The sequence below is a fragment of the Pan paniscus genome, chromosome 11 (assembly GCF_029289425.2).
Source record: "Pan paniscus chromosome 11, NHGRI_mPanPan1-v2.0_pri, whole genome shotgun sequence".
Lineage (NCBI taxonomy): Eukaryota > Metazoa > Chordata > Mammalia > Primates > Hominidae > Pan > Pan paniscus.
Genome location: NC_073260.2, coordinates 22,211,172 through 22,230,663, shown reverse-complemented (window position 1 = coordinate 22,230,663; position 19,492 = coordinate 22,211,172). Strand labels below are relative to the sequence as shown.

General features: G+C 40.9%; 1 protein-coding gene across 5 annotated transcripts in view; it reads right to left on the bottom strand.

Moving 5' to 3' along the window:
* Positions 1-19,492, bottom strand: part of ASTN2 (astrotactin 2) — a 980,114-nt gene that overhangs the window by 688,983 nt on the left and 271,639 nt on the right. For 2 of the 5 annotated variants that reach the window (XM_034928931.3, XM_014346251.4), the window contains exon 4: positions 17,395-17,547. The exons of 2 other annotated variants lie outside the window; for them this stretch is intronic. In XM_034928931.3, the coding sequence (XP_034784822.1) occupies positions 17,395-17,547 (153 nt within the window). The remainder of the gene's footprint in view (positions 1-17,394; positions 17,548-19,492) is intronic. One more of the 5 variants, XM_034928932.3, reaches the window with a different exon arrangement.

Sequence of the window (19,492 nt, the reverse complement as noted above, 5' to 3'; positions counted from 1 at the left end):
ATTCTTTCCTCTCATCTCTGCGACATGCCTGTCTGTGCTTTTGGAGGCTGATGTCACCACAGCAGTTAACTCACATGCCTGGCACGTAGCGTACACCCGAACAATATTTGTTGAATGGCATCGAATTTATAGGAATTAAGGAGACAGGATTTTGGATTCATTTTCATCTCTGTGGTGCATGACCTTGGATTAGCCATGCCCCCTTCTCCAGGTCTCAGTTTCTCACTTGTGAAAACAGGGATTTCTCAGGCTTCTTCCAGCTTAGCTATAGCATAGTGGGCAGAGATCTGAACTGGGAGTCAGTAAACCAGGGTTGGGGGCCCAGATATGCCACTAACTCATGGTAAAAAAAGTTGCTTTCCCTCTCTGTGCCTCAGTTTTCTCATTTGTGTTATGGGACGATTTCTACATACCCACCTCCCACTCCACATTCCTGAATTTCATTTAAGGCCTTTTGAGGGTTCAAGGTCACAGCCTTTAAACAGTATTTGCCATAATAGGAAAAAAGATATGATTCCTTCTATCATCTTGATGTGGCCACATTTTACTGGAGGCTTCTGGAATCTTGCTGGATAAAATCTCCCGTAACAACTCACAGCAATAATGATCATTAATATTGTATATAATCATTAAAATAGGTAGCATCATATTACTTTCAACTTAAATGGTATCTTTTAGCTGAGAGTCTGCTGATGCTTTAGCATGACAAGTGAAGGAAAGGAGGGACTGCTGTTGGAGTTGCTCACTGAAATCTTCCTTACATGCATTTTAAACCTAAAGGAAGAGATGGGAGAAGTTATTTGATACAGCATTAGATTTTGTTTTAGAAGCTATTGCTTCACAGAGGTTGAGGCTGTAGCGAGCCACCATTGCACCACTGCATTCCAGCATGGGTGACAAAGCGAGACCCTGCCACCATGAAAAAAAAAAAAAAGCTGCATGTGGCATCTGTGCCAGGTTCTGTTACTTTCCAGCTGTATGATTGTGGTCAAAGTGACACAACCTCTCTGTGTCTCAGTCTACTCACCTGTGAACGCTTCTCTGCACATTTCACAGGGTTCTTACAAAGATCACCTAAGATAGTAGGTGCAAAAATGTGTTGTCAACTGTTAAGCTCTCTACAAACACAAGACATTGCCATTATGGTAATAAAAATCAAATGGCACATGAATATTTCACAAGCAAGGACTGAGACAGATGTGTAAAGTATTTCCTTCTAATGGGGTTTTATAAATACATGCTCCCTCTTCTTATTACTAACTTCTTAATAATCTCTTTGCAAAGCTTGTCTTCAAACACCCTTTGTCTCCCCCATCATTTCTTCTTAACATCTCCTCTCTCACACAGCTATTTACTTTTGAACTCTGGGTGGCATTTGGGGAGACAGTTGGTTAGAAAAATATACACATACATATTTTGTACAGAGACATAAACAAAATGTATCCAGGGCACCTCAATTCTGAGCCAAGATATTAAAAAATATATATCTTCTTTGTGATCTGTTGCAGCTGCTCATATTAGCAATACTTAGTCTGAAATTAGGTTTAACAACTCTATCCCTATATGTAGCCACAAATATGTTCACATGTGGCATTAATGTGGAAAGAAAACAAATGAAATATGCTCAGATGCATTTTCATTTTGTTAAATCTTAAAGAAAGAAAGGGTTTTACAAAGCCTTTTGGAGTCTCTCTTGGCTAAAAAGGAAATCCTTTTGCCATTAACTGCTCCTGCAGAGAGAGCCTGCTAGCTGCAAGATCATGATGAGGGTAAGCATTAATTAAATCTAACTGCGAGAGAATAATTATGTACACATATCCGTCAGGGCAGGTTGTCACTATCCAGTAACAAAGTTGGATACAAACTCCATCAGCAGAACTGTCAGGCGGCTGTTAAAAGGATATAAATGTGTCCCAAAAGGATCATTTCATTTGGAGTGGGGGGGGGGAATTGGATTGCAAAGGATTAATGAGGCGAGGGGTTTGTGTTTTCAATTGGATGTAAAATGCAAACTAAGCTGTGGTATCATCATTTAACCTTAATGTTTAGCTACATTTGGATTTTTACCATGTGATGGGGACAATTAGACCTTGTACATCAAACCAGCATTTTTCCATCATGGAATTACATTAAAGGTTAGTTGTTTTTTTCTTTTAAGTTAAATTGCACAAAAGTTTACAACAAAATCATAAAACCCAATTTACACAGATGGCATATTCTTAATAATAATTAGGTCAGAAAATGAATATGAATCCCACCAGAGTAATTAGGATATTCAGTAAAGGACCCTTTTTGTTGCTGCCTTATTTCTGTCAAGTTTCAGTCTAAGCTCTGAGGCCTATGTATGTGCAGACATCCCACACAGGTAATGTGAATGCAAGTCTTGGAGGTACGTGCTGCTAACAGACACAGCTACAATGTAGCAGAAGGTACAGGAGAACTGGAAGCAGTCAGGTCTAAATTTACCTCCAAGCTCCTGGCTATGCAAGTTTGGGCAACTTACTTCATGTCTCTGAACATCCATTTCTTTTACAAAGTAAGGGTTAGAGAAAGGTTGTTACAGTAATACATGTGAAACTCATTACTCTTAAAAGAGTAAAGAGCACAAAAGAAATGGCCAATAATTGTGGTTTCCTATCAGATATACGTCCCAAATTAGAAAGTAGAATAAACAAAACCATGACACTAGCTTTGAGATTCATTCCTCCTATAGTTTCATCTTTGTTGGAGGAATTAAAGAGAGTATTTCCAGCCAAGGCAAAGGAGTAGGAAGCCTAACTGGTTTCACTGCAGACTTAGTGGACAACTAGAATGGTTAGCACCAAAGTAATTTACTCCAGTGAACGTTTAATAATCTGTAATTATTATACTTGAATGCTTGAGTGAGTGATTGATTGACTGTCTTCTTCTTTCTCCAAATCTTGAGTTACATAGAAGTGAGGACCTCATATGTCTAGATTTCCATTGCAGTCTCAGGGCTGAGCATAGTATCTTACACTGAGTAGACATTCAGCTGAAAGAATAATGAAAGTGAGGTTGGAGACCCTGGGTATGTAGTTAAGCTTAGACAGAAGGAATAGGCAGGGCTAGAATTGGGGAAATGGGAATTAGTCACAGCAGCCCTAAAGAGCAGTTTGGAAAGGTATCATCCTATGGCAGGATAATTGCTCTGACTTGGACTTGTATAGCTCTGCTGGGACCACAGATGCTGATCTAAGAATGAGGCCAAAGAGTCTATCAGAGATCTTAGCCATCCTGGGTTGCTGTAGTTATTGGTATAATTACCTACTCTTGAATTCTCGAGATCTTGTGGAGTTATTTCTAGGTAGTTCTGCCTGAATGCAAGACGATTTCTTTGGGACCCTTCTCCATGTTACAATCTGTGAAGGTTGCTCCGCAACACTGCACTGAAAGGGAGCTCACCAACGTTTCTCAGCCAATGCCCTCGGCAGGTAGCAAGGCTGATACAGATACAGGAAGGGGTCAGGTGTTACAGCGGCTCCCTGCAAATCTTTATAACTAGATCACACATAGGTAATTTGGAGAAGGCTCTTTCTCTCTACGGAAAATACCCTGACAAAAGCTTTATTTCCATGGTTTTGTAATTGCCCAATGGGTTCATCTTGTCCATTGCCTAGAAAAGCTAATGCACGGAGAACAGCAGATTTTTACAATAGAGAGTTTAATTATTGCACAGCCAGCTAAATGGAAGACTGGGGTTTCATTACTCAAATTACAGTCTCCCTGTAATTTCAGAAGTTAGGGTTTTTTGTTTTGTTTTGTTTTGGTTTTTTTTTTTTTTTTTTTTTTTTTTTTTGAGACAGAGTCTCACTCTGTTGCCCAGGCTGGAGTGCAGTGGCACGATCTTGGCTCACTGCAAGCTCCACCTCCCGGGTTCACGCCATTCTCCTGCCTCAGCCTCCCCAGTATCTGGGACTACAGGTGCCCGCCACCACGCCCACCTAATTTTTTGTATTTTTAGTAGAGATGGGGTTTCACTGTTTTAGCCAGTATGGTCTCCATCTCCTGACCTCGTGATCCACCCACCTTGGCCTCCCAAAGTGCTGGGATTACAGGCGTGAGCCACCACGCCCGGCCGGGTTTTTTAAAGATAGTTTGGTGAACAGGGAGTTAGGGAATAAGAAACACTGATTGGTTGGGTCAGGGAAGAAATCATAGAGAGTGAAAGCTGTCTTCTTGCACTGAGTCAGTTCCTGTGTGGGGGCTACAAGACCAAATAAGCCAGTTTACTGGTCTGTGTGGCAACAGTTAGTCCATCAGAAATCAGGGTCTGACATTCTGGCCAACATGGTGAAACCCTGTCTCTACTAAAAGTACAAAAAATAGCTGGGCATGCTGGTGTGTGCCTGTAGTCCCAGCTACTCAGGAGGCTGAGGCAGGAGAATTGCTTGAACCCGGGAGGTGGAGGTTGCAGTGGGCCAGATCCCGTCACTGCACTCCAGCCTGGTGACAGAGTGAGACACTGTATCAAAAAAAAAAAAAAAAGAAATCAAGGTCTTAAAAATACTTCAAACACTAATCTTAGGTTTTATGACAGCGATGTTATCTATAAGGGCAATTGGGGAGGTTAGGAATCTTGTGGCCTCTGACTGCATGACACCAGAGCCATAATTTCTAATCTTGTGGCTAATGTGTTAATTTTACAAAGGAGGTCTGATCCCCAGGCAAGGAGTGGGTTTGTATCAGAAAGGGGTTGATGCCATCTTTGTTTCAAAGTTAAACTATAAACTAAACTCCTCCATAGTTAGCTTGGCCTATGCCTAGGGTTGAACAAGGGCAGCATATTAGTCCATTTTCAGACTGCTGATAAAGACATACCTGAGACTGGGCAATTTACAAAAGAAAGAGGTTTAATTGAACTTACAGTTCCAGTTGGTGTAGAAGCCTCACAATCATGGCAGAAGGCAAGGAGGAGCAAGTCCCATCTTACATGGATGGCAGCAGGCAAAGAGAGAATGAGGAAGATGCAAAAGCGGAAACCCCCGATAAAACTATCAGATCTCATGAGACTTATTCACTCCCATGAGAACAGTATGGGGGAAACTGCCCCCATGATTCATTTATCTCCCACCAGGTCCTTCCTACAACATGTGGAAATCATGGGAGTACAATTCAAGATGAGATTTGGGTGGGCACACAGAGCCAAACCGTATCAGGCAGCTTGAAGGTTATAAGCAACATGGAATTGGTTAGGTCAGATTTCTTTCATTGTCATAATTTTTGTAAAGGTAATTTCAATTTGAAGCAGAAATATGAGATATATGGATTGAAGGCAAATACCACTTCTCTGCATTGACAGTGACCATTTTTCTAGAAATGTTCTCCTTAACCACAACCTCTGCCATACCCACTTCCTCCCTCCGTTCCTCAAAAAACAAACAAAAACATAAAATCTGCACATGAATTGCTTCTCCCTATCTCCACCCCTTGATCTAAAATAAACGACTTTCAGACGGATAAAAATTAAACTACATCTAGCCCTAAATGTTGCAGAGTCATCACTGAAAGTAAAATAAAATATTAAGAAATGGCCAAAGCCAGAAAATTGAGGTTATAAGATATCAAGACCCATAAACAGAATTTCTCTCTTCTTAAGAAAATTTTTTAACCTCTAATTTTTGAGGGCAGAATTTTATATATGTCCATTTTATTATATCTTTAATAGTGTAGTTAAATTTTTCTATATTATTATTAGTAGTAGTTTCTCTACTTGGTCTAATAGGAAGATTTTTATAAAATGTCTCCCACTTGGACTATGTATTAATCAACATTCCCTGTACTTCTCTCAGTTTTTTCATTTAAGCATTTTGAAACCATGTTGTTCCTATATGTAAGTACAAATTTCATTTCTCTCCCAGTAAATGGTTTCTTTTTTGGTTAATTAATAATACTCTCTATTCCTAAGGATTTTTCCTTTTTCCTTCTTATTGTTGTAAAATTAATTTTACCATATGATTCCATTTTTTTATAAGTCTTAATTTGATTAGTATTCACAAAATATATATTTTTCCTTTCCCTTTCCCTCTGTCAAACTTTGTGTCCTTATGCTTTAGAATGATCTCTGGGAAATAGTATATAACTGAATGTTGTTTAATATAACCTATCACAGGGCCAGGCATGGTGGCACACGCCTGTAATCCCAGCAATTTGGGAGGCCAAAGTGAGCAGATCCCTTGAGCTCAGGAATTCAAGACTAGCCTGGGCAGCATGGTGAAACCCCATCTCTACCAAAAATACAAAAAATTTAACTGGGCATAGTGGCATGCACTTGTAGTCCTGACTACTCAGGAGGCTGCAGTGGGAGGATTGCTTGAGCCCTGGAGGTTGTGGCTGCAGTGAGCTGAAATCACGCCACTGCACTCCAGCCTGGGTGACAGTAAGATTGTATCTCAACAACAAAAATGAAAATAAAAATAAAAACTATCACTGAATCTTAATGTGCAAATTATATTTACTGTAATTTCTGATGCTTTGGGGTTTATTCCTATCACTTTATCTTTCACTTTTTCCTTGCTCAGGCTTTCTCTCTACTTGTATCCCACCCCACCTGACCCCCTACCTGGAGTCATCATGACACCAGCTTCTGAACTCATAGCTTGGCTTTGCATTTCTTACAACTTATATCTGCATTCCTTAAGCCCGGGGGGGCTTCCTTTCTTTTCTTTTGGGATGAATCTTAATTTTTTAAAAAGTATATTTTGTCCAACATTTATTTTGTGTGTATGGAACAGGAAGAAGGCTCATGTTAGCTTTGTCAGCCATATTGCTGAAAGTTTACTACATGACTTGCCTGTTTTCTTTCCAGGTAGGAATGGGAGCTTTTGTTATACACACACACATACACACATACATACATGTGCAATTGCAGAATTGAGATTTTTCTATCAAAATATTGAAGCCCAATATATAAACGTAGAATAAAAGCTTGATTAAAAAGCCCTACCTATTCAGCCACAGTTCCCCTTCCCCTTCTCCCTGAGCACCTATTTGCGGCATGCTTGAAAACATCTGCTAATGGCCCAGGCAGTCTATCTCATATCCTCACTATGTTTAATCATGTATATCTCAATCATGGGAAAATGTAAAGCTTCTCTTTGTAGTCTTCTAAGTGATTTATGCAGTTGATTACAGCTGAATTAGAAAAGAGCCGAAGTTGTCAACTTCTAACTATGTATTTTGTTAAATTTCACCAACAGTCAGTCCTAATGTAGGTAATAGGGCCTATGCGGACCAAAAATAAAACCTTAAGCCTGCCCAACACACTGAATGAATCCCCTACCACACTCAAAGCCAAGAGAAACCTGAAAAGCTGAATTTCCCATTATGATGAAAAGGGCAGTCAGACATGTCTCATTATACCCCTCTTCTTTTGGAGTTTAGGCACAACTGACCAGCATTAATATTAAAATAGAGATCAAAAGACTGACAAAATAGATGCTGTAGCAATAAGACACCAAATTCCAACCTGACTCTGATGTAGTAACACATGACAAGTGAAAGAAATCAAAATATTTTACCCCAAAATATATTTTCTTGACGTATTTTGAAATGGCCTTGCAAAACCATCTTTTGTGGGGAAAATTTGCATCTGTAGAGAATCTCCTTCCCTTTCTAGGTCTTTCTGCAAATCCAGGAGAAATTAAATGAGAGTCTGGTACTTTTAAGGTCTTAAAAAGTACATTTACCATATTCTCTCTAAGGTTACTGCCTGGAGGCTTCATCTACATAACAAGAACCTTGGCATCTACAACCCCCATTATCTTAACTCAAGCATTTACTTCAAGTCTTTAGATAATGTTTAACTCAACCAATTGCCAATCAGAAAATCTTTTAATCCACCTATGACCTGTAAGTACCCCTGAACCAATGTATACCTTACATATATCGATTTATGTCTTTGCCTGTAACTTCTGTCTCCGTAAAATGTGTAAAACCACACTGTTACTCTCAGGAACACTTTCTCAGGACCCCTTGGGACTATCATGGTGTATAGTCACTCATATCGGCTTAAAATAAACCTCTTTAAATATTTTATGGATTTTGGCTTTTTTAAAACATGATTTTATATGGTCAAATGGCATAAATAGCCAATGATTTCACAAATTAGAGGACTTGAATTATTCCATTCCTGGATCTGCTAGTTTCTCTGTGTGACATCAGTGAGTCCCTGTCTCCATCATTTCCACATATACAAGCAGATTGGATCAGACAATGAAGCAGAATGATGATGTGTACCTTTTGGGCTCAATCCAAAAAACCTTGCAGCTCCTACTTCTGCTGTTTTTGGATCTCCCAGGCATGTGAACCAGGCTGGGATAGCTGGCTAGCCAGAGGTGCATGAGATGTCAGCTGAACCTACCCCACCCAGACCAGAACTAACCACCTGGAGCCAAGCCCAAATGTTTTTATTGAATTAAGTGCTAAATAAATGGGTGCTATTTTAGTTCACTATGTTTTAGGTTGTTTTATTATGCAACAATGCTAACATAGCATTATTACCATTCTACTGAAAGAAATATGGTAGAGTTGTATCCCTAGGCCCCACCAGGATCTGGTTGTGAGCCTTCCGCTAAGGCTGCTTTCAGTTGCCTCTCCATCCTCCAGGCCAGATAGAATTGACTGAGAGCCCCCTGACGTATTTCAGATGGACAAGAAAAAGCTCCTGAAGGAGACATATACTTTCAGGAACACAAACTTCTCTGAAAGACACATCAGGGAAGATTTATGGAGGCAGTTGTGTGCTCTGACTGCTGATCAGCTTTCTTATGTCTCAGTACAATACAACCTGTGGGTCACCGGGTTGGTGGTGGTACTGTCCCCGGCTGCACCTCTTAGAAGAGACCTGAGGTCAACAGACAGAAAGCCAGAGACCGAGGGAAAAGGTTTCCTAATCAAAGATACATGCCATTTCTTATCTTTGAAGATGCCAGGGTGCCGATTCCAGGATGCAACAAATCTACAGCATGCTTTAAAGAAGGATTTCCATAAGCATCCTAGCATATTCTCACGACAGTCCTGGACAAAAGAATGGCAGATATTCTCACATCCCCAGATACTGGGGATGAATAATATCCCCAGGATATTAAGGATATTAAGCAGTTTCTCTAAAGATCCTCCCTGAGTATCCATTGCACTTAGGGCAGGGTTGGGGTTCAAACCAGAAGTTTCTGACTCCAAATTCTGAATTGTTTAGTGTACAACAATATTTTTCAATTGTATGTATCATCAAAGACTATTTGAGTTGGGGGAGACCTGTGGAAATTATCTAGCCCATCACCTTTGCTTTCCAAATTAACAACAACAAAGATTCATTAGGTGCTTACCATGCTTAGTACAGCCGGCGGAGCACTTTACAAACATTAACTAATTCTCCCAGCCTCCCTGTGAGGTGACTGATTGTATGATTTGTAGATTAGGTAATGGATATTTGATGCATAAGTCATTTCCCAAAGTTGAGCCAGTCAGTGGCAGAGCTAGGATGTGAATCCACATCTGTCTGACTCCAGACCCTGAGCACACTGCCACAATGCCATATAGCTTTTTAGATGGGGACACTGAGGCCCAGAGAGTGGAAGGTCTTGTCCAAGATCATGAAGCCAGTTTGATTAATTGTCCATTAATTCATCAATTATTGAGGATCTGCTATTTGTCAGGAAGCAGGCTAGCCAATGGGAACACAGGCATGACCTAGATATAGTTGTGCACTTGAGAGTAATTAAGGGAGAAGATAAGAAGTGACTATAAATTACTTGAATAAAAGATAGTAAATGACAAATATCTCAGGGAAGATAGTGAAGAGGTTGTCAAAGTTTGGAGGAGGTATGCACGACTTTCATTTGGGAAAAATTTGAAAATTCTTCACAGAGAAAATGGTTTAAAGGTCTTGTTTGAAAGAAGAGTAGAATTTGCATATTGGCAATGGGAAAGAGGAAGAAATTCAAGCTGCAGAAAGCGCATAGAGGTGGAGGTAAAAGGAGTTATTTCATCATAGACTCAGGGCTGGTCTCCAGGTAGTTGTGTCTACCCAGTCCTCCTTGTAACCCCTATAACTATCTCATGGTTTAAGTGGAACCTCATTTTGATGATGCAATGTCAAAACTTCCTTTGTCAAAAGGGGCGGTAAACCTAAATCCCACCCAAAAATCCTTGGTAGGAAGGGAAGGCTGCTAAGAAGGACAAAGTGTAGGGAAGCAAAGATGGGGACCAAAGAAACAAAGGGAGATCAATCCTGGGACTACCTGTTCAATATTTAAGCAGAGCAACGACCCATTAAGGCAACTAATTTAAAGTCGCTAATGTTTCTATTTTCTTCCAACTAATTGAATAATTCATGACCAGTTACTAATGAAAATTATATATATATAGATATATATATATACACACACACACACACACACACACATGCCTGTGTTCCAGGGACAGTGTCCCACAGTAAAAGCACATTGAAACATTGAAGCTTATCTATCAAGAAGGATAAAGGAGCCAGAATTTGCTTCTCCTCCCAACTGTGGGATGCTGCTGGGAAATGTGTGAGCAAGATCCAGGGTCTGATTTTGATGGAGGATTTTGTGGCTTCCCATCTTCCCACTGGCACCTGCCTGGATCACATTTTCCCCCAGATATTCCCGTTACCCCCTGCACAGCTTCATCCCTATGTGTATTTGCATATTTTCTTTATTCTACCAGCAATGTCTTCCCAAACTTTCTCTTTATTTAATGCATTACTTAGGATTACCTGCTCTGTGAAGCCTTCTTTAATTATTCCCCCAGTTTAGTAAATACCCCAAGCCAGCCCACACCACCTTCATGTATCCATTGTGGTGCAGATACGTAATGCCCTGCTTCCTTCAATAAATGGTGAAGTACTGGTAGGCCGAGATCTAGTTGGCATATACCACATACATGTGGCAAACTAAAAACATTGAGAGTGGATGTCTTAAAAAATGCACAAAGCACTATCCAGTGACGTAACACTGTGGGCTCCTGAGGACATGGGACTGGCTCCCTGGGGTTAGTTAAAAGCTGAGGGGACAGTGCTGATTCATTCTTAGCTCAGAGAGGGAGATGCCTCACCTTCTAGGGCCTCATAGCTCCTGAACACCCTCACAGCAGCACTGATGACACAGAAACACTGTCAATGCAAGAGAAGCTGCACGTACTTCCTTCCAGGATCTAGACTAGGTAGGTATAATTTCACAGCTCAAAGATCTTAGTTGTGGTAGCTAAGAGTAGAGCTCAAGTCATCTGGGAATTTAAATGTGGGCTCTGAATTCATAGCTCCACTATGTACTAGTTGAGTAAACTTAGACAAGTGACTGAAACCGTGTAAGCTTGAGTTTCCTTCTTTGTTGAATGGGGATAATTATAGTACTTACCTTATGGGTTATTGGGAGGTTTTAAATAAGATAAAATGTGTGATGGGCAAGGTGCCTAGAACATACCAAATGCTCAATAGATGGTAGGCTGCACTGCATCCCATTAACCGTTTGCATACTGTGAGCTCCCAGCTACCTCCCTTTATCTATTTACCCATCTCCATCCATTCATTAATTTATTCATATATTCTTCCATTAAACCAATTCTATCCCAAGCCAGTTCCCTGTTAGGCATTCATTCTACAGACAGACATAAATCACTGTTTTTTCCATCATGGGACTGTGAGAGCTGAAGAAGGTGACAGATGTATTTACGACGGACTGCAATAAGGGCAGTGATAAGAAACAGTACTGGGGCTATGAGTGCTCAGAGAAAAGAGTGGCTTGCTCGGCTGCGGCTGCGGTAGGGGCTGAGAAAATGCTTCACAGAGCAGATGCTGAGGCTGGATTTTGAAGATAAACAGCAATTTTTTGCCTGGAGAGAAAGGGTGGGGAGGAGGAAAGGGCCTTTCAGGAAGAATATGATCAGCACTCGGACCTAGAAAGCAAGGCATACTGGGGGAAGGGAGAAATGGCCCATGTGCTGGAGGCTGTAGGACACAATGGGTTGGGGGTCAGGAGTAGACAGAGGCAGGGTACAGCCCAGGCTAGGAGGGAGCCTTGTGTAGCAAGTGATGGCAACTTTTAATCCCATTAAACAATATGCCCTTCATCCTATTGGTTCTTGCTTCTATAACAAGGTTAATGTATCTCTGTGAGGTAATAATACTGATAAAAATAAGACTAATAATCATAGCAATGATCAGAATAATAAATAACACAATAAAAGAGCACATATGTTCAGCATGCAAATATGTCAGGCTCTGTGCTAAATGCTTTACTGGGATTATCTTATTCTGGCCTATGGAAATCCATTGAAGATGGTAGCATTCTCACCCCCTTATAGTTAGTTAAATCATGGTTCTTCTTCCTGGGACATCAATATTGTATGAGGAACTGAGCAAATGTTAAATTAATTAACTGAAAAATACTATAACTTAAACTAAAATAAACATGCATATACTATGAAATAAAATGGCATGATCTTTTAAAAGATGAACCTGAAATGTGAACTTTATGACAGATTCTTTTGAGCACAGCTGCAGACCCTCTGGGGGTAAGTTCATTTTCATATGCCTTTAAGAAGACTTCATTTCAAAAGCTCAAGAGGCCCCCAGTGCAAGTGACAGAAAATCAGGACAATGTTCTAGGTGGGGGAGGAACATGGCCAAATTTACTGTGTTTTCAAATGATCACCCAGCTGTCAGGGTAGAGCATGCATTTATCCGTGCCAACGCTGCTGCAGGAATCTGGATGAGGGACAATGAGACCTCAACCAAGCTAGAGGCAATGGCTCAGGAAGGGGAAGATGGATTTATGAGACGCTGCAGGCCAATGGGCAGGACTTGGATGACAGTGATTGTACTAGCTATTCCTTATTGAGGGTTGAACGTGGGACAGGCACTGGGCTAAGCATCTCTTGGGTATTAATTCACAACCCACATGTGATATTGGTATTATTAGCACTATTTCCAGAAGGGAAAACAGAGCTCTTATTAATTAGCTTAAGAGCATTTAGTTAGTCAATGGTGGAATTAAATTTCAAACACAAAGTCCCGCTTTCAAAAACCGCTATCTAAACTAAATAAACCTATGGAATTTCTTCTGCACATCCAAAGAAATCTTCCTCTGCTTTATTTGAATGCCACTGTCCTTTATACTGCCCATGAGATGCTGGGGAGTGGCTCCTTAATAGCAGCCTCATAAAACCCCAGCACTAACATGAAGTCAGAAGTTCAAACCTCCACTATCCTTCCTCTGTCTGGCTAAGAATGATGCACTTCAGCCTCCACCAGGCCTCTCAGGAAGAAGGCATAGCTACAAAAATACCTTGGAGCTGCTTTTAACCATGTGCTCAATTCCATGGCACTGGTTCTTGGCTACCCATTCCATCTGCTGGAAACTAGTGGGCACCGTGGCCCGGGGATGAGGCCTAAGGAAGCAGAAAGAGGGCAGGTGCTCCCAATCTGGACCAAGCAGCCCACGGCAACCTCAATGGCAGGAGAGGGCAGAAACAGTGAAAGACAGAGGATTCAGACCATCCTATTTGGGATTTTGGAGGCTAATGGAGCATTTCCAAAATTCTGTTCCTATAGATGCTTCTGTTGAGCAAGTCATTAATAAATGTTCCAATGGGAGAAATAAGAGTTTGCAGTCAACATAGTATCAATACATTGAGTTAAACAAAGCAGCCTAGCTTTCTGTACTGCAGGACTTCTCAGAGTTTTTAATAGACTAAGATTCATTCAAGAATCTTCAAGAGAAAGAGGGAGGGTGGAGAATTTCCAAACTTTTTTTTTTTTAATCATGAAATTCTTTTGTCCAAGGAAATCTTGATGGGCTGTCTTGGGTAAGTTTGGAAGTATAGGGCTGACATATACTGTCCTTACTCTTCTCCTGCAGAAATTGTATCCCATGGTAGCAGCAAAATCACAAGCATACTGTGATTAAGCTGTTTTGGAAATTGCTTTAATAGCATCCACTTGAGCACATTTACTGTGCTACTTGTCAGTGAGTCTAAGGGGGAAATAGAATTCTCTGGGCGTTGGTACCAGGAGGCTTTGGTTTATCACAGATTCCTCTTGCACCATCAATATGAGAGCTATAAAGCTGAGCCATTTTCCAGTGATCTTTGATGTTAATACGCTCATTTACTCAACTAATATTTATTAAGCCATTTCTATGTGTTAGATTTATAAATATGAATCTTATATTTTAGAAAGGAGGATAGTAGACAAGCAAAAATTTAAAATTTTAGTCTGAACTACTACTGTGGAAGAAGTTAAAAAAGGAGGGTGACGTAAGAGATAGTAGCAGGTTGGGGACTGAAAGGAGCAAAACTGTAGATTGGGTAGTCATGAAAGTTGGTTTTTAGGAGCTGACATTTGAAAGGCGAGAAGGGGCTGGCTAGGAGAGCAGCTGGGGGAAAGAAAGAGGCATGGCGAGGAGAAGGAGGAACAGGTTCTCAGATGCTAAAGAAGGAACCATTTGCTGTGTTGGTGAAACGTGAAGGAAGCCAGTTTGGCTGGAGCACAAGGAAGTGCAGAGCAAATGATGTTCGAAAAGAGGGCAGGAGCCAGAGCCAGATCCGCAAGCCAAGGTGCAGAGTTTGGATCATAGTCTAAGAATAACAGAAAACTGTCAAAGGATTTTAAGCAGGGGAGGGGCTTTCTCTGGTTTATCTTTCTAAAAGATTGCTTTGGTAGTTTTGAGGAGACTGAATGCAAGGAGAGTACAGTTGTAAGGAGCAGTTAATAAATGACAGTGGTCATGATGGTGACAAAGAGGAAGGACAGATATGGAAGAGATACAAATAAATTTCTTCATGCATAGTTTTCTGAGACCCCATCTAACTTGTAAATTAACTTAAAACAGACTTTTATTAATAATCTGACTATGAAATTCTTCTCTAAGAGGGGAAACATTTTAAAGTAAGTGCCAAGTTTTATGCAAAAATACTTTCTATGTAACATTGTTTATCATGATGAAATATTAGGAGCAGCCCAAATGCCTAACAGTAGGGGCTTAGTTAAGAAAATTATGGTGCATAAAAATAATATTTCTGAAAAATTCATTGACATAAAAATGTTTAGAATGTGATGTTAAAAAATGAATTCAGGTTGGTAATGAAGGGGGGAAAGGCTATAGACTTGGAGTCAAGAGTGTTTATGGAATATGTATGTGTGGAGAGGACTTAGGAGGGGGATTTCTGGTGAATGATACAGAAGTGAAGATGAATAGGTAAAGCTACATGAAATTTCAAGTAACCCTAAATGCCTTACCCAGAACAAACATAAGATTGCATGTATTCATTCCCTGATGCATGCCATCTGAACTTTCCAAGGTGGTCTACATTCAGCCTTTATCAGGTCTTCACAGCAATCTTCTGATGTAGGGCTTGGCATCCTTATTTTACAGAAGAGGAAACTGAAGTTCAGGGAGAACAAATGATACTTCCAAAGTCATGCAAGTTAAAACTGACTTGGGCTGGGATTAGCACTCAGACCTGTCTGACTTTAAGGTGACTGCTCTGTATCACTACAAAATGGTTTAAACCTGGGGTTTCCCATAAGAGTTCCAAAAACGAATTCCATCATTTTCTTCTGCCTCAATTTATGATCTGATAGCTTAACATGTAGAGCTTGGTTTTTTACAGGATTCAAGATTTTACAAGATTAAGAATTAGACATCCTTTCAACAGATAGCAAACATCTACTATGTGTCAGGCACTGATTTAGGCCAGGAATGTAAAATAATAAGACAATCCCTACCTTCAAAGAACTTTCTGTCTAGCTAAGGAAAGAGCCAGACAAAAGACAATGATATCACACAAAAATGAATCTAGTGCTTAATACATGTATAAAGGAAAGCTGGGAGGATTCAGTGAATTGTGACTGTGACAATCAACAACGTCTTCATAGAAATGTGCCATGCATGTTAATCTTGAAAAGACAGGTAGAATTTCATTAGTGTATCAGGTTGGTGCAAAAGTAATAGCACCAACATAATAGTACATAGTCGTTAAGTTAAAAGGTTTGAGACTCAGACTGCCGGGTTCTCCCTGGCCCCACCACTTACTAGAATGTCCCCTCAGACAGATTACAATAGCTATTTGTACCTTAGTGAAATTATCTGTAAAATGGGAATTACCACTGTACCTGCTTCATAGGGTTGCTGTGAGGATCAAATGACATAAGATGCATATATCATTTAAGCTGTTTCTTGGAATAAGTTAAGAGTCAATAACCCTTAGGGGCCAGAGAGGTGGTTTCATGCAGAGAGCATGGCATGGGAAAGAGCACTGAGGACAGAGCACAACAATCTAGGAAAGACAGTGGAGAACAGAGCTCTGTGTGGCTTTGAGTGTCATGTTCATAGCCTGAACATGTGTGAAGGTGCTAGATAACCACTGAAGCTGTGGGAAAAGGGAGATGACCTGATCAGAGCCAAGTTACAGGAAATGGAGAAGTGAGAGGCAAGAAGAGGAGACTACTAGTTTTTCTATCTACTCAGCTAGAGACTACTGAGTAGATAGAAAAAAAAATGGTTTGGAAATTAAGCAGTGACAAGTTGATTTCCTTCATATACAAAGTCACATAGATGGTAGAAGAAGAAAGAAGGAATGAAGAGAAGGAGGAGGAGGAAGAGAAGTAGGAGGAGATGAAGATGAAGGAGGAAGAGATGTAGAAGGAGAAAGAGGAGGAGGAGGAAGAGGAGGAGGAAAAGGAGGAGGAGGGGAGGAGAGAAGAGAAGAGAAGGAGAAGGAGAAGAAGCAGCAGCAGAGGAAAAGGAGCAGGAAGAAAATATCTGCTTTTTAATAAATGCTGGGTTAGGCACTGTGCTGAGATATTCTTACAACCCTGTGAGACAGGAGTGGCTTGGAGAAGTAGAGTGATTTGCCCTGAGTGACATAGCTAGGTAGCAGCAGAAACAAAAGTTGAATTAATTCTATCTAATTTACAATACCACTCTTGATCATTCTGTTATTCAGCCTGCTAAAAAGTAGGCGCAGACCCCTGTTTCTGGCTCCCAGACTGAGGATGTCTCCTACTAGAATGCTCTGCCACTTTGTACTCTCTGACCAGCAACAACTTAAAGAACATCTACTTTGCAGAGGTCCTGGTGCTACACACTTTCCATATATAGTTGCTAATCTCAATCACTGTAAAATTTATACTATCCATTCTCATTCTCAGTTGAGGCACCTGGGGCTCAGAGAGGTTAGCTCTGGGTGTAGGGAGCATAGGTCTGCAGCCTCCAAGGGGATTTATCAGGGAGAGAGTGGCACAAGTTTTATGAGCACAGGGAAGCAAGGGAAGAATGCACAGATCTCCCTAGCATCTTTGGAATCAGAGGACAACCTTCTGACTTCCTGGCCAGATGCGCCAGGAGGGCCTACCTCGAGACTTGCTCCTCCGCTTCCTCTTCCCTGCCGATGTGCTGCGCAGGGGTGGTTGCAGCTGACCGATCTCGATGGGCGTGTTAGCGCGGAAACTCTCCTTGAACTTCTGCATCAGGGACTCCACTGTCTCCTGAGTCGCCTCAGCTGCTGCTATAAGGTAGCAATGGGGCTGAGGTTAGGGCTTGAGCCCACCCTCAGCCCCTAGAGCACTGGGGCTGAAGTTAGGGCTTGAGCCCACCTTCAGCCCCTAGAGCACTAGACCTGGCCACCCTAATTCCTTGAAACTCCCTCCCTGACCCATTGAAGATATAGAATCAAAACCTTTCAGTCTAACTGCAGATGTATCTGTTGGATTACATACTTATGTATTCAACATTTACTACGTTCCAGGTACTGCTCTAGGCCCTTGAGACTAGAGGGCTTGGTCGTGAAATGTGAGACACAATTCATTATTCAAGTAATTCTTAGTTCGGTAGGAGACATATCCAGACAATTCTAACATTGTGCAATATTTTTGCAATAGAAGAGTACAAAATTCCAAAGGATCACTGAAAAGGGTCATCACACCCATCTGAGAATCAAAATAGGCTTCCAGAAGGAGGCAATATTTAGGATGAGACCTTAAAGATGAGTAAGAATTAGTAAAGAAAGCAGGATCAGGGTGAGTTTGGACAGACCAGAGAAGACAGCGTCCTGGATGGAAGGAGAAGCATGTATGATGATCTGAAACCAGAAGGAGCATGGATGCTTGAGCAATGGAAAGTAATTTATGGTAGTTACAAGAGAGCTTGCAAAGAGGAGGCTTATGGGAGATGAGATTGGAGTGATAAGGACATCTGGTAGGCCACATTTAGGAGTATAAATTTTATCCTAATGGCAAAAGGTATCACCAAAAGGTTTTAAACAGAAAATCTATGTGTTCAAATTAAATCACTTTGAAAACAATCACTAACTAAAGTATGGAGAATGCAAACTGAAGGAGGAAAGGAGGCCTGGACTGAGGCTTTGGAAGTAGCCAGTCAAAGGCAATGGTGGTCTGAACCAGGGCAGTGGCAGCGAAGGTGACACAATATCTTAGGAGACACAACCGCAGTACTGTGGATATGTCGATCACTTAGCAACATATACCCATTTTATTGAGGGGATGTTGAAGCCCCAAAACACAATATATGTCTTGCTCCAAGATAGGAAATGGCAGAGTCAAGCCTTCTAACACCTTGTCCAATATTCCGTTTGCACCAATACCTTCCAATGAATTGTTAGTAGCCACATTTCCAAAAAAGTTTCAAAATTGAAACTGGTAGAAAGTTCAGTACATGGAGAAAGTAAGGTCAGAAGGGCAGAGAGAAAAAGTTGGAAGATAAAAGGAAAAAAATAACAGAAAAGCTTGAGAAGGAAGGAGGCAACATAAAAGGCAAGAAGAGAAAACCAAAAAGAAGAAAAGAAAAATTGCTGAATAGCCTCAGTGCCTTTGTTCTGAGAAATTCCCAAAGACAGCCCTGACTTTGAAATCTTCAAACTCATCCCTCCCTCCATCTGTGTCTCCAGAGGCTGGGAAATTTATTCTTCAGTTTGAGCTACCTGCTGTCTGATGCCAAGAGATGGGATGTGCCAACAATTTCTGTTTCTTTGAAGGGGCTTCATCAGACTAGACAAAGAAGGCTCCTGAACAACCCAGTACCCATTTCTAAGGCGCTCCTGTTTTCTCAGGGAAGCTTAACAGGTTAGACAGATGTGTCTGCAGAGTAAGTCAGACCTAGAGGGCTTGTTCTGGTATTGGGTTCTGTGAGAAGTCCCATCTTGAGGGTTATAGGGAAAAGGTATGATTGCTAAGGTAAAAAGACAATTGACAATACAAATGAATCATGTGGTGGCATTGGTTTCCTCATCTGTCTCCCTTGCTATCTCTCTCCACAGATATCTTAATTAGGTGTACTTGAAGATGAACCAAGAAGATTCCAGACATGGGGTCCCTTCTTCAAGCCTGGGATGAAGAATCCTTCAGCTATAGCCTGCAGTATGACTCTGAGAAGCAATGTCATGCCAAGTTTTGATTCCGTAAACCCAGAGAGAAAAGTGCTTTGCCCAAAATTGT